This window comes from Amphiprion ocellaris, chromosome 4 (assembly GCF_022539595.1).
Source record: "Amphiprion ocellaris isolate individual 3 ecotype Okinawa chromosome 4, ASM2253959v1, whole genome shotgun sequence".
In the NCBI taxonomy this organism is placed as follows: domain Eukaryota; kingdom Metazoa; phylum Chordata; class Actinopteri; family Pomacentridae; genus Amphiprion; species Amphiprion ocellaris.
In genome coordinates, this window is record NC_072769.1 from 8,344,288 (window position 1) to 8,359,595 (window position 15,308).

Below are 15,308 nucleotides of genomic sequence, written 5' to 3' on the forward strand. Positions count from 1 at the left end.
GTAAAAAACTGGAATTAAAGATTGCAGAGGGGATTTCTGACAGGAGACATGACTGATTATAGATTCCGCGTGAATTGCTGGTTCATATTAAAGTTCATATTCATATTACATGTATCGATTTGAGTGATCTTTGCTCATACAGTATGTGCAGTGAAGTCCAAAGTTACTGTTCCTCAGGGCTCTGCAGTAACAACAAGACATTATTTTAAAAAAAGAACAGTCTTTTAAAACAACAGATACAGAAGAAACTCACAACATTCTATAGAAGAAAAGCACTCAGAGCGCAGCACTCTGCCAAGGCTGCTCAGTCGTATGATTTCCGATGGATGAAATCTTTAAGCAATTTGTGGTCGACAGCAGCCGATTTGTAGCAGGATCACGATCATGTGATCATCAGCAGGCGGCTGATGTAGTGTTCACTTGTTGTCATAGTTACAGTGACACCGTGCTACTATCTCGCAATGATAAAGAAGTCTTTAACAAATCCGTGGATCCAGACTATACGCCGCATCACTGCCAAAATCAAATCACGTGGTCCTTGACTTATTTCTGACCTTCCCTGAAAATTTCATCCAAATCCATCAGTCCCTTTTTGAGTAATGTTGTGCCTGTTCCTTGGTGAGTAGTAATAAGGATGCAGAGGTTGTAAAGCCAAGGGAAGACAGGAATATAGAGACATATTTGAAACAAACTAAAATTACAAAGAAATGGGTCCATGTTGCAGTGACCTGATAGAAGAGTGGTTAACGTCTATACAAGATGGGCATAAAAGCCTTCAAGCACTGAGTCCTTGGTTTGATTCTCTGCCAGTTCAGACCTTTACTGGATTAGAATCAGCAAGGTTTTATTGCCAAGTAGGTTTTCACATGCAAGAGATTCGACTTGGTGTTTCTCTCTTTCTCCACATTTCCTGTCAGTCTTTAATTAACTAGCCAGTATTATTATTATTATTATTATTATTATTATTACTATTATTATTATTAATAATGATAATAATAATAATAATAATAATAATAATAATAATAATAATAATAATAATAATAATAATAATAATAATAATAAATTATATAAATGAAACTTATGTTTAACCCTCTAAACCCAAAAATCTGGTTTGTCAGTGCCAGAATCTGTAAAAACAAAGAATCATCAGATTTTCAACTTTCTATTGGTACTTGAACTTCCTGTCAGTGATGCGCTGCGGAAAACTTGCAGAAAATTAAGTCTAATTAAATCCCTTTATTCAGAATGCAATAAATCACAAAAAGTATAAACAGAAGGTGACATTATTTTATTATTTCTGATCCAACACACTGCACAAAGGTCATTTTTGAGTTGTAAAAGGAATGAATACATGGTTGGAACAGCTAAAAATACTAAATATGAATAGTTGAAATAGATCAGTGGATACATGTGGATACACTACTGCCACTTCCATTAGCCCTTAACACTTTAGAGTTCAGCTGTATGAAAAAAATGTTGTTATCTTAAGAATATCATATTAATCATTTATTGGTAGTTAAATAATATCCAGTTAAAATCATAATGTATCAGTGAGGAAGGTCACAATAACTGCAGTGTTTCTATCGGCGTATATAGTCAACAGATGTTTTCTTGTTGTTGCTGCACAAGCAGCAGAGAATTCATAATGTCTAAACTCTTTAGTTGCATCACGTGAGGGATTCCTCTAGTGTTTTGTTTTTGGACTCTGGTGTGTTTTTGTGCTCATTTGTAAATATGGTAGAGATGAAGAGTTGTATCCGCTTCTGCGACCAGCAAACCAAATCTCCTGATTGACTCTCCCCGGTCAAGCAAAAGAAAACATTAATCCATCCTGCAAAGCCCAGCTTAATTTCTATAAATAAATCCCCACAAACATGTTTGTTGTATGCCATGTACTGTATATTCTGTGCTGTTGTAGTGTTAGAATGAGGGGTATCTCATATTGGTTGTGACGTCTTTCCTCTACATGGAAAATGGTCAGAGTGTTTGTAGATGATCTAATGCTGCTGATGTTTGGTGAGAAAAAAGGCCTTTTTGTCTATATCGTGTTGCATAAGCCATCAGTCGGCTCATATGCTTCTCCGTTTGTTCGTACTTTGTGGTTTTAGGTGAATGCAATCTCATGTGCTGGCGGTGTGGACAACCTTATAGTGCTGGACCAGGAGAAGTACAAGTCGCGAGTGTTCGCCGTGGCCTCAGCGGCTTCTGTCAACATGGCCGGTCAGTACAAGTGGAAGATTGGCGAGCTGGAGTTTGAGTCTCTGATGAGGATGCTGGATAATCTGGTGAGTACGCAGACCTCAGATGTGAGAAGATTTGTATACCTGACACCCAAAAAGACACAGTGTTAATTATATGTAACACATTTTACTTTACTTGTAATTTGTACAAATACGCTCAGAGTCCAATATCAAAATTACATGAAAATCAGTAACAGTTTTTTTTTTAATTTTTGCATCTCAGGACATTGCACTGATGGGAAACAGTAATTTTCTACAAAACCTTCCATCAGCCCTAGAACTTCTTGTCTGTCACGTTTCTCCGTTGGAAAACTAAATCAGCTCTAAGTGTAAAATTACGATATTTTATCAGTAAATTCTGAACAAAGAACAAAAAATGTTTTGCCCCGTAACGCAGCTGTGAAGCCATTAGTGACTCAGCTGGAACAAACCGTTGTGTGATAAAAAATTGAGGGACTTTTCAACTGAACTGCAGGCTGTGTTAGCTCATAGTAATAGATACATAGCTAATAAGAATCAAGTAAAACACTGTGAAGCATTGATTTTCTTTAAAACCTCTCTTTAAAGCAATATGACATAATTTTTTCTTCAAAAAAAGTCTTTGTCACTGACTAACCTATAAACATTTCATAAAAGTGTAACATTTGGTGCTTTAAACACCATGTAGACATTTATCCTTCCTCGGAGAAATTGTCTATGGTTCCTTTTTTAGTACATTTCTGCTTCTTTATAATATAAGTAAAGAGGACTAGTGAACAAAGGACGCTGCCTACAGTCATCTAATTTGTATTAGGGGAAAATGGAAGTAAAACAGCAGTACTGTGCTGTTAAACTGACAAGTGATCTTTTGGAAACACAATACATAAAACAGTTCAAGGGAAAAGGTATAAATTTTAGAGGAGCCTAGAAAAATTTGTGGAAAAGATTTTGAGAGGGCTGTTTGAGATTTTAAAATCTGTCAAAAGCAGCTGTTCATTCCCTGCAGGTTCATTACCAGCAATAACGGGTGTTTGCTGATTGTAGAAGTGTCACTCTGTTCCCTCTGACTGAGCTTCTCATACCGTCTGTCCTCCTACACGACTTGTTCCTGCCTCCCTCTTTCGCCTCCTTCGCCCCACACTTCTCATCCTTCTCCATGCTTCCCTCCCACCTTCTCCCCTCTCCATGAATCATCCCCTCTCGGCCTGTTGAAACTCTGAACAGTCCGTCTCTGTGTCCCCTCCCTTCCTACCATCCCTCTTTTCTCACACACTTCATAAACACTGCATTAGTATCAGATAAGCTCTTGGATTCAGAACAAGATCCAGGCAGAGTGATGAGAATGCAGCGAGCTTCCAACTTTGAATTAGTAGAAATGTGTGAATATAAAGCAGGAAAGGATCCTGCAGGCTTAGTTGACTGTATCCGGATAATTTTAAAAAAAAATGGGTGATGAAGTCAAGTTGAAAGGTCAGCTTTGACCACAGAGTTTAGATGAAAAGAAAAGCTGTCAAGCCCAGTGTGAAAAATAGTCTGAAAAACAGTCAGTGACACTGAGAGAAAGGAAATGAGAATGTGAGAGAAAAGGAGAGATGAGAATAAAGTGGAGGGAGAGGAAGGGGGGAGAGGGGTGAGAGAGAAAGGGTCAGCCAGGAAATGACTCTCTGACTCTGTCCTCTGTGCTGCCAGATACCCCGCGGTCACAGCACTCTTTCTGTCTTTCTTTTCCATTTTCCTAACTATGAAACTGGCAGCACAACCAGCATCATAAGAAAGAAATGTGATCTAAGAATATGTAACCCTCTGAACCCCAGAACCCTCCAGCGGGTTAGAAAGGAAAGATATTTATTAAAAACACAAATTTTAAACTATTTTTTGGAACCAGAAACTGTAAAAATAGCTGGAATTATTGGATTTTCAACTTTCCGACAGTTCGTGAACTACTCATCTGTGATTTTCCGTTCTGTTGGAGTAGTATTATTTTATAGTATTTTCTCAAAATTGATTTATTCTGCATTTCTCTATTACTATTTTACTAAAAATAAACAGTTTGTATTAAGCAGATTTTATAAAATAAAAAAGTTTTGTGCGCCTTAGTGCAACGTGAAGCCCTTAGTGACTCCGCTTTGATCAACAGTCAGAGGCTGAACTGGGCTGAACTGCAGGCAGTGCTTTGACAGCAGATATAAATAGACAGACAGATGATAGGAGACAAGTATGGGAACAGGTTAAAATACAAGTAGTAAAATATCTATAGTATGTTTCTAGTGTTTGTAACATGTTAAAGCACTTTTTAAAATTTACATCTTCATGACAGGCTTTTAAACTCCAAGATGCATAATTAATTAAACTTTTTTTTTCAAATTTATGACATTATAACTTTATTTTTCTTTACAAAAGACACTTTATTGTTCTCTCTGTATCTAGTCATGATTGTGCTGTTTCCATAGAGGTGCAGGATTTTATATTACAATAAAAAATTAGCAAAAGGTGCCCAAAAATGGCTAGAGGGTCGGAAGATTAGTGATCCTCATGCGCTAAACCAAATTCCACAGCAGTGGAAGGACCACATAAACGCGCTACACGACACGTGAATGTATGAATCGGCTTCCAGTGAGGCCACACGATTTTGTTTTCTTGTCACTGCAAAGCTAAACTAACCTAATCTTCCGGGATAAAAGGAAACAAACTGATGGGATCTTCTTCTTGCACCTCAGGGCTACAGGACGGGTTACGCATACCGGCACCCCATCATCCGGGAGAAGCCGAGGCACAAGAGCGATGTGGAGATCCCTGCCACCGTCACAGCATTTATGTTCGAGGAGGACGGAGACGCTGCTACACGGCTGCCCTTCAAGTTCCTGCAGCAGCGGCAGCAGAGGGAGAAAACACGCTGGCTCAACTCACCCAACAGCTACACCAAGGTCAGCGTGGAGGGCGGAGAGGAGCGCTACAACAGCCGGACAACCACGGTGAGTAGAGTGTCTGTACACTGATGTGGAAAGCATAGCAAGCAGGGGATAATGACCCAAGGTGTGAGGTTTAACTTTATCCATCCATCCATTATCTAGACACTGCTTAGTCCTCATTAGGGTCATGGGGGGCTGGAGTCTATCCCAGCTGATGTAGGGCAAAGACCGGACACCCTGGACAAGTTGCCAGTCAGTCACAGGGCTACACATCGAGACAAACAAGCACACTCACATTCACACCTACGGACAATTTAGAAACAGCAATTAACCACAGTATGTTTTTGGACTGTGGGAGGAAGCCAGAGAACCTGGAGAAAACCCACACATGCACAGGGAGAACATGCAAACTCCATGCAGAAAGATCTTCTAGCTTCCAGGGATCTTCTTGCTTCAAAGCAACAATGCTAACCATCAAGCCACTGTGCAGCCCGCTTAACTTTATATCTTGTTGAAAATAATTTTAAAAAGTCTATTATGCCGACCCATAAACAGAAGCCGTAGTCCCCGACGCAGTGGCAATGTGTTCGAATCCAGCCCATGGCCCTTTGCTGCAGGTCCTTACCCCATTCTTCTCCCCACTTTCCTGTCTCTCTCTCTCACTGCTGTCCTTTCAACAAAGCTGAAAAAGGTCCAAAAATAACTTAAAAAAATCCCTTTCCTGAGGTCTTAGTAAATGACGTGTTGGTGTGTTTACACAAGTATGGATTTTTAGAATAAACCAGTGCAAATGGTGACAATGACATAATCACATTTAGTGTTGAAGGCTGTTTTAACTCTACCTGATACTAGATCGCCATCTAGTGGCCAAACAGAAAACTGCATTGATTGAGCTGCTTGGTTTATGTTTTTTTTATTTTTTTAAACCTTTGACACACTTAACTTAGTAAACAATAAGTTTATAGTTGGAGGTCTTACAGTAGACAGATTCATCTCACCAGTTTTTGCCTGTTTTCTTTTTGCAGTGGATGAAGGCGGAGGAGACGGGAACCCCGATCCGGATCGAGGACCCCAATCAGTTTGTCCCTCTCAACACAGACCCCAGTGAGGTTCTACAGAAGAGGAATAAAGTGAGTCGAACTCTTCCCTTAAAATCAGCATGAATGATTCTTACATGTATAGCTGCAGTTCACATAAGGCAGCAAGTGGCACAAATGTTTACAGGAACGGTCACGTTGTTCTCCCAAAAACTGATCATCTGCTAAAAGGCCCTCCACAGAAGTGTACAGTGCTTTTAAAGTTGTACCACCCAGTTGTATCTGGAGACGTCCTGTCTGTCCCAGCAGCTTTTATCTTCTCTAACAGCCATAAAATACAAATACACGGAACTGTATGTACACGGTAATAGCAAAGGTGTGTCTCTGGGAAGCTTATGTTCCTTGTGTGCAAATAATTATGGTTGTGACTGAGAAGAATTCCACAGTTTATAGTCACACATGACCTTTACTTGGCAGTACTAGTATTGTTTACCATGTTTAGGTTATGTGTTTGGAATGTCTATTGTCCATGTTTATGTTTGAATACCAAACTTAAATAACATAATTTACAGATGAATTGCATCTAAAATAAAGAAATGATATATAATACAGGAGTTGCATTGATGGTTAAAAGGTATTTTACCAGGCAAAAAGGAGTGAGTGGCCTAAAGTCTTTACAGTAAGATCCCCATGAATGAAATCAAGTCATTCTGATGCCAAAAAAATGCTTTCAGACAGGAGGTAGGAGTTGTAATCACGTTTTGGCAGGTAGAAAACTGCACTTTGTGTTGCAATGGTCCTTTAAAACAATTTTAAAAACGGAATGAGTGGCATAAAATCTTAAAAATAGGACCCCCATGAATGAAGTCAAATCTTTCAGACTGAATGTAGGAACATAGTCACTTTTTGGCAAGAAAACTGCACTTTATATGTTATATTGGCCATTAAAAGGTTTTTTTTAACAGACGTAAACGCCTGAGCAGCCTAAAATCTTCAAAATAGGATGCTCAATAATTTAATCAAGTCATTCCAATGCATAAATTACTGGCGACAAAGACTGTATTGATAAAAGTCTAGGGCATAGAGACAGTAAAACAATGCAGAGATGTAAACATAAACGCAAAATATATAATTTCTGTATTTTACATGTACCCCACAGTTACAGTTAAAGAATTTAAATAGGAATAGAAGTTTAAGTTTGAGAATACAAACAAGGAAAATAGACATCCCAAACACATAACCTAAACATTGTAAACCTTACTGGTATTGCTACAAGCAGCTAGTCCTTCTAAGGTACAACTGGCATTTTTTGCCTGCAGAAAACATTAGAATTTCCCAGAGACACACCTTTGCTATTACTGTGTACATACAGTTCTGTGTACTAGTACATTACGACTGTGATTGCTGGATGGAACAAAACAATACAAGTTTGATATGTTAGACTTTATGGGGAATTTTCTATTGTTCTTGGGGTCAGAACACTCCCAAAAACAGCCCACAAGTTCTTGGACTGAAAAGATGGTTTATTGTGACTAACATTTCTGACAGAGGTGTAATACCGTCAACATGATGAGAGTCTAAAAGTGTAAAGGCTTGAGTCCGTCAAAATATCATATGGGTAAAGAACATTATAGTAAAAAGTTTTTGACAAATACTACAATCGTTCAACTGTTTCTGAACTCAGAAATTACTCTGACATTTTGTTCTGTTTAGAAAATGTAAAGTTGTTCTTATATCCCAGAGGAGATTAGCAGAAGGCAGACGATCGTGATTATACACATCAGTACAAAGTTCAACATTCCAACCATTTTGAATTGTGTTGAAAATCAAACCATTTAAGGTACTTGATACCCATGCTTATCAAGAAGAAGTGTGCAACAACAAAACAAACTTCACTACAATATGTTTTATAAGACATATTAGAAAACAGGACAATAAGAAATCTGAATTCAGATGCTAAATTTTGAAAACACTCTTGTGGTCGTAGCATATTCTCTTGAACCTCTTCAGTATCTGTAACGTAAAGGTCATTGACTTCATGACTACAAGTGTTGAAATGTCAAGCTGCATATTCTTAATGGTACATTTGTGTTCATAAATTGAGTGTTTAGATTAGTTTTTATTACCAGTTTGAAGCTAGTCACTGGTATTTCATTTTATTAAGTTTCCAAACTTGACAGCAGAGTTACAGTAATTCTGTGGTATTTTGAGTCACTGTTAATGCTTTCTGATGACATCATCATATGTTTTGTCCAATCACAGATCAGAGAGCAGAACCGGTTTGATGTGATGTCATCAGGGCCGCGCTCTCAGCACCTTGCAGGCATCCCTGTTGATGAACCACGACGGGTGAGAGCCTCCAGTCTCTGATGTTCTGGCTTCTTAACCCAGTCTTGTTCTGCTGAAGCACTGGTGTGAGGCTGTAGGTCTACAAGCAAACAAATATCATGGAAATGAAATGAAATGCCACTGTAGGTCTGCACCAAATCATCTCATGTCTGTTAGCTGGTTACAAAAAGAAGTAAGAAAGGTTTTCACCAAAAAAGCCTGACATAACATAGATTTCTTTAAACAGTTTGTTGTTGTCACTAAATACTAATAATTAGTTTTGTTTCCTTCTAAGGGAGACATCAGCTGACCCAGTTTACATGAACACTCACACAATCAGCAGCAGGTGTAAAGGCATGTTGTCGAAGAAAGAAGCTGCTGAAATTTCACCCTTTGTCAGAGCCAGAAACCGTAAAAACAGAAAGAATCCTCTGATTTTCAAGATCTTGACGGTCCTTGAACTACTCGTTTCTTGCATTGCTTCAAGAGATATAGCCAGATCTAATCTTAGTCATTTTATTCTACACGTCCTTTAAAATTAGCTCAAAAAAGGGCTTAGGCACATTCTGTTAAAATTTTAAAAATTGTACACACCACAGCTTTAATATTGAGCCATCAGTGACTCAGCTGTGACCAACAGCCTTGTGACAAAAATTCAGGGACTTTTTTGGCTGAACTGGATTGAACTGCAGGATGTGTTTACAGAGAACAGATAGGAGACAAGGAAGAAAACACATTAAAATGTACAGTATTTTTAGTATGCAGTCACCATCTTTTTTCCAGTATTGCTAACAACTAGGGGCCAAATCTTGTACATGTCAGTTCCATTTTTTTTTTATTTTTTTGGAAAAATAAGTAATCAAAGAATTTCACCTTTCTGTTTTTACCTTTTACTTTTGTATAACCTTCTGTCTGCACAAAAGACATTTTTGTGTTTTTTGCTCTTTCTATCCATGATTGTGTCGTTTCTATTAAGGCACAGGACTTCACTTAATGAAAACTGAGCCCACAGTGAGTAAATATGTGAAGGGCGCAAAATACGCCCAGAAACTGATTGGAGTTCAGAAGGTTACACAAGACTCTCTGGCACCAAGGACAGCTTTGAACATACTATTAATGGAAAGTAATGGAAAGTATATTTTGAAGAAAACCCAACATAGCTGCTGGTCACAGTGAAAATAAGCCACAGTCACTCCTACGATGAAAAAAAATACAGTCAAACTGCAAAGTCAATTTTTCATCGTTTTTTTTAATTTTATTTTATTTTTATCCATTTTTAAATCATGCCACATGTCATGCCCTAATGTGACAGAACAGCTTTAACAATAGAGTCAGGTCAGAGACATTTACTTCACATTATGTTTCAGGACTGCAGCTATTTATGCAGAGCCCATAGTCTGTTGAACCACTGAGCCTCCCCACTGCAATGTATGAATAGTAACCATAAAGATTTCCCTAATTAGTTGTTTATTGAGCAGCTCCTCGAAGGTGTTTTCAGTAGTTCAGTTGATTAGACATCTGCTCAGGCTGCAGTATTGTAAATCCTCTGGAAATGATCTGAGGTTGCTAAGTTTAAAGAAGCAATGAGGTGGATAAAGAAGAGAAAAAGTCATGTAAATGTCAGAGGTGCAGTTTATAAATGTCCACAACTTTGTGTATTTTGTACTGCAGTGTTTTACCAGATAGTGCAGTAAGTTTACTAGCACCTTTTTACCACTAGGTGGAGGTAAGTGAGCACATTTTACAAGGGAAAAAATCCCTCCCCTTGACAGTTGCACTTCATTGGTAAGAAAAAAAGATAGAATAAAATTCTAAAAGCACAGGACATATGAAGTAAAAATATGTAATTAAGTGACTTTGCTTATGGTTTTGTGGTTGGTGTCTTGTCTTGAAGGATCTGGTGCAGATTAAAGTTCTGGTAAATATACACAAATGTACTTCTAATGTTCATGTTTGCAGTGGTTTTTATTTGAATGTCTTTTTTTCTTTGTTTATTTTCGACACTTCATTCAGAACAGAAAACAACACGTGCATGTGTTTATTAGCGTTGTGCTTTAAGATCAACACTCATTTTAATTTTTTTTCACTGGTTTTGCTTCTATTTTACACAACGTCGCCCTCATTTTTGTGAGTTGTTGAAGTGAGGTGGTTTGTTCGAGTATGCCTGTCTTTTTTTATGACCCATTTTTACACACAAAACTGAGCAGACGTGTAATTTTGTCAGTGTGTTGTGGGTGCATGAGTGTGGTTTGTTTTTTTTTTTTTACAGTGTATTATAAACATGTTTCTGTGCAGAGCTGGCGATTAGATGAGCTCTGTGTTATGTGATGTGGTTCACACTCTGTTTTATCTTTGTATGGGCAGCCTTAGTCATGCTGTAATGAATGATGGACCCCCTCAGACATGATGCACATTTGTTCATTTAATTCATGTGTTGGAGTGTTTATGTGAGTTACAAGGGGCTGTTTTTATGTGTGTGCATGCATTTATGGTTGTGTGTGTGTGTTTTATATTTTGACTTTCAGAGAGTGTGTGCATGTGCTTGTTTCTGTGTGTGTGTTTCTGTGTTCTCACACTCACCCGTCTCCCCCGTTTGCCCCCCCTCAGCCATACGTGCCCACAGAGGAGGACCAGATGGCTCCCCTGCCTCCCAACCCCTTCAACGAGCTGTCAGAGAAGGACCTGGAGGAGTACCGCAAGAACGTGGAGAGGAGGCAACTCGGCCTCAGTGGTATGACACACGGATATGCACTTAAACAAACATGCAAAGACACACACACACACACACACACACACACACACACACACACACACACACACACACACGCACACACATAGAGTGAGCTGTACTCGGTTTGTCTGTCAATGTCAGCAGCTATGCTCCCAATCTGTGTAGGTTCATTTAACAACAAAATATTGAGCAGGCTTAGAACAAATTGGATCAATAATCAATATGCAAGCCGCAAATTGGGAGTGCAAAGGAAGAGATTAGTTTGAGTGAGCGAGAGGAATTATCATCTTAATAGCTGTCGCTTTGAGCAGTTTGTATAAGGCCTCAATATTGGCCTGTCAAAGCAATGGCGGTGCAGTAAATTGCAGCAGCAGTTGCTCTGCAGGGTTTTAATGGATTTTTCCAACCCTAAGCTTGATATATTGCGTTTAGATTTAAAGTTAGTTCCTACTAGAGCTATTTTTTTTATTTTGCAGTTTAAAGCAGTCATGGTGTATTAACCCTCTGAACCCCAGCCAGTTTCTAGACAGTCTTTTTGCTGCTGCTTTTTTCTACAACGTCCTGCAAACGTCTTGTACTTCTGTTTAAACAGCACGACAATGGATAGAAGTACACTGAACTCCAAAATGTCATTTGTGCAGTAATGTAAACTTAAAATCATAAAGAAGAAAAAAATTACATGATTTTTCCAAAGGCCCACAGGTGTTTTTGATGCTGAGGGGAAAGGGCAACTCTACATACTATAAATATTTTTAAATATATTTAGCCTGCAATTTTGGTCACGCAACTGTTGGTCACAGCTGAGTCACTAATGACTTTGTAGTTGTGCCACTTTTTTTTTTTGTTTGTTTTTTGCAGAATCTAGTTCGTGTAAGTGTTTTTTTTTCCTGCACATTTTAAATACGGCATACGGCGTAAAGTGATTTTTTTTTTTTAAGTAATGTCCTAGCTTTAAGGTTAAATTTAGATCATATCCCCAACAGAACAGCATATCACAGGTGATTAGTTCAAGAACTGCCATAAGCTTAAAAAAATTGAGAAAAGTTTTAGTTCTGACAGTTTCAAGCACTCATAAATGGTGTCATTTAAATGATTTATTAAAATGACATGTCACTAATGAATTCTGGGGTTCAGAGTTTTAACTGCTACTTTTATCATTAATAATCCTTAGGCACTGCTGCAAAAAAAGCAAAAAAAAAAAAATCTATTATGACCTTAGCTTTACTTCAGTCTCACACATACATTGACAGCAAAGTAAAATCTGTTGGTCTTGACCTCGAATGAGAATCTCATCCTTATAATCACCTCTCATGTTTTTTAATTTTCTTTTAAAGATAAGATCCTAACAGCCAGATATGCTCGAATGCTGTTGATGCCCATTAAAGCTGTTAACAAGCAGCTCAGAATAAACAGCTGGAGCAGATTTCAAGTTGAGCTTAAACCTAATCAGGATTTCAATAACAAATCTCTCCCTCCTCATCCTCAAATCTTGACTTGCACATTGATTACTGAACATCTTGAATTTGTTCCATGCTCTCTGCGCTCACAGGGTAATAGCATCCATGTAAGCCAGGTCTGTAGCACTGTTTCCTTAGCAGCTGTCCCATTATACTCCTATATTCTTACACAACACCTATGGTGTCACATAAATTCACACGCACCACCTGCATTACTTTTTAACATGAAGGTTTGTCCCCACAGGCTGCACAGCAGCCTTCAGCTGTATTAACCTTGTGTCTGCACACACACGCTCACACACAGGATAGTCAATGTTAATCATATTAGCCCTCTTTCCCACTGCCTTTCAGAGAGGCAGGGGGGAAAAATCAATAGTGAATGGATAGTTTGCAGAGCTCCTGTCACGTTGGACCAGATGAAAATGTGTATTTGTATGTGTTCGGGTGTGAGGCATGTGTTTATGCACATGTATGCTCCAAATGCTCATATGAACATATGAAACACAGTGCAAGTGTGTGTGTGCGTGCGTGCGTGCGTGCGTTCAGTATGACTAAAATGGCAGACCGAACAGACAGCAGGTCTTCACACGAACCACATGAGCAGAGCCCGTTGCTATGACACTGTTGCCCCCACAGCCCCATGAATCCCCGGTGACCAATCTGGATGCAAGCTGGAGTCCGTCTGGAAAGGCCTGATACATACTTGGCCTGCACACACACACACACACACACACACACACACACACACACACACGCACACACACACACACGCACACGCACACGCACACACACACACACGCACATAGATTTAGCCTGTGATTGATTGTGTCAAGTTACAGTGTGTACGTTAATAATTTAAAAGCCAAAACAGCTGTTTTAAGCATTACGTATGGAAACTGATTCAATTAATGCACACATGGTGAAGTAAGTGTGTGTGTGTATGAAACTGTCAGTTTGGAAATACCTCCTATTATACCTGCTTTTATTAGATTCAGTAAATTACCACGTGGTGAAACTCACACAGACTGCATTCGAAACACACACTGACTTTAAACTGAGTTAATGCCTCAAATCTCAGCTTTTTTTCCGCATGCAACCCTGTTTATCTGCAAACCTTACATACAGAACATATGCACACTTTGACTGCACAGACCAGGCTCTTATGCAACCACATTTTATATGCTGTACTTGAAGGAGGCGTGAATGACTGAATGACAGCTGCCTGCTGAAACCCTGAATGCCCAAATGAATGTGTTATAGTGAAATAGGAATGCCATTCATTCACATTAATTTGGGTTTAAAACCAATGACGCTACTAATGGAGAACTAGACTATAACTTTTACAAAACCTGGGTTAAAACCTGCTGCAAACTGATTTTAACCAGGTAAGAAATGCAGAAAGATAAGCATGCAGATACTTTTTCTTTTTTAAAATCAAATTTAAAAAAAAGAAAAAGGATGACCTGGAAACTTTGAGTTCTTTAAAGTATAGAAATGATTTTTGGCCTTGACAATGGTTTAATATGCTCATGGGGTTAACATTGTGGTGATATTGTAGGCTTTAATACCACAAATTATGAAGAACATTCTCCAATATCTGGTCAATATTTGCACGATTACATTAAAAACTTAAGAAATGAATGCCTCAGTGCAGTCATTTGGACAACATTATCTGGATATTACATTGGATAATTTGGAAAAATGATGTGCATTTCCACTGAAACTCAGTATACATATTTATTTTGTGTAGAAGTTCTTGAGATATTGTTATCTAGTCATTAATGTCATCTGTCTTTACTGTTTTTTTTTTTTTAATATCTCACAGTTCAAGCCTTAATTTGCAGCAGGGTGAATTGTTAGCATGCTCTGTCAGTCCGGCCTGCTGCCCTTTAAGTTACTGTTCAGAGCATCTGTCTGGGATATTAAGCCTCGACAGGATGTTATAGTGCATGCTCAGCCACCAGGACAAACCGATAACAGACGATTGATGGAACTCCGAGAGCCCGGGTGATCAGCAGACGAGGATTTTGGAAATTTTGTGGAAAAACAGCTGTGCATGGCCTGATTCTAACATGTGTGTGTTACCACTAATCTGTCAACCCTCCCTTCCTCCCTCCTGACCCTTCATCCCCAAATCCCTCCAACCTCTCATCCTACTCATCCCTGCTGTCGTCCCTCCACTTCAACCCCCCTTTACACCACGCTGCAATCCTCTCATCTATCCCTTGCAACCTCACCCACCCACCTCCCACCTGCCTCTCACCCCCTCCTCACCCTCCCTGCAGATGGCGAACACGAGCTAACCTCTGATGACGGCTCCACTCTCTCTCAGTCTCTGTCTCTCACCCAGTCCCCGCAAAGCACTCCAGCTAAAGAAGGTATCACTCACTCGGATAAAGAGAGAGAGACTTTTTATTCTGAATGGTCTTCACTGCCTTTCTGTTTGTCTTTCAGATCAGATGTACATCAGTGTTTGAGCATGAGGTTGCAAATTTGACTGAAACACACTAAAACCTTAATATGCGATGCTTAAACTACTCATCTGTGTTACAAATTTGTGCTGCACTAATACTGATTTTTCATCTAAGGAAAAGCCAGTGTAAATCATTGAAGCTGCAATAGTGTCC

The 15,308-nt window shown here is 38.9% G+C and overlaps 1 protein-coding gene across 9 annotated transcripts in view; it reads left to right on the top strand.

The window, feature by feature from the left end:
• Positions 1-15,308, top strand: part of add3a (adducin 3 (gamma) a) — a 128,412-nt gene that overhangs the window by 106,817 nt on the left and 6,287 nt on the right. For 6 of the 9 annotated variants that reach the window (XM_055009607.1, XM_023272334.3, XM_055009608.1 and 3 more), the window contains 7 exons: positions 2,109-2,285; positions 4,937-5,191; positions 6,154-6,258; positions 8,428-8,514; positions 10,388-10,411; positions 11,101-11,224; positions 14,967-15,059. In XM_055009607.1, the coding sequence (XP_054865582.1) occupies positions 2,109-2,285; positions 4,937-5,191; positions 6,154-6,258; positions 8,428-8,514; positions 10,388-10,411; positions 11,101-11,224; positions 14,967-15,059 (865 nt within the window). The remainder of the gene's footprint in view (positions 1-2,108; positions 2,286-4,936; positions 5,192-6,153; positions 6,259-8,427; positions 8,515-10,387; positions 10,412-11,100; positions 11,225-14,966; positions 15,060-15,308) is intronic. The other 3 variants (XM_055009610.1, XM_055009609.1, XM_055009611.1) reach the window with 3 other exon arrangements.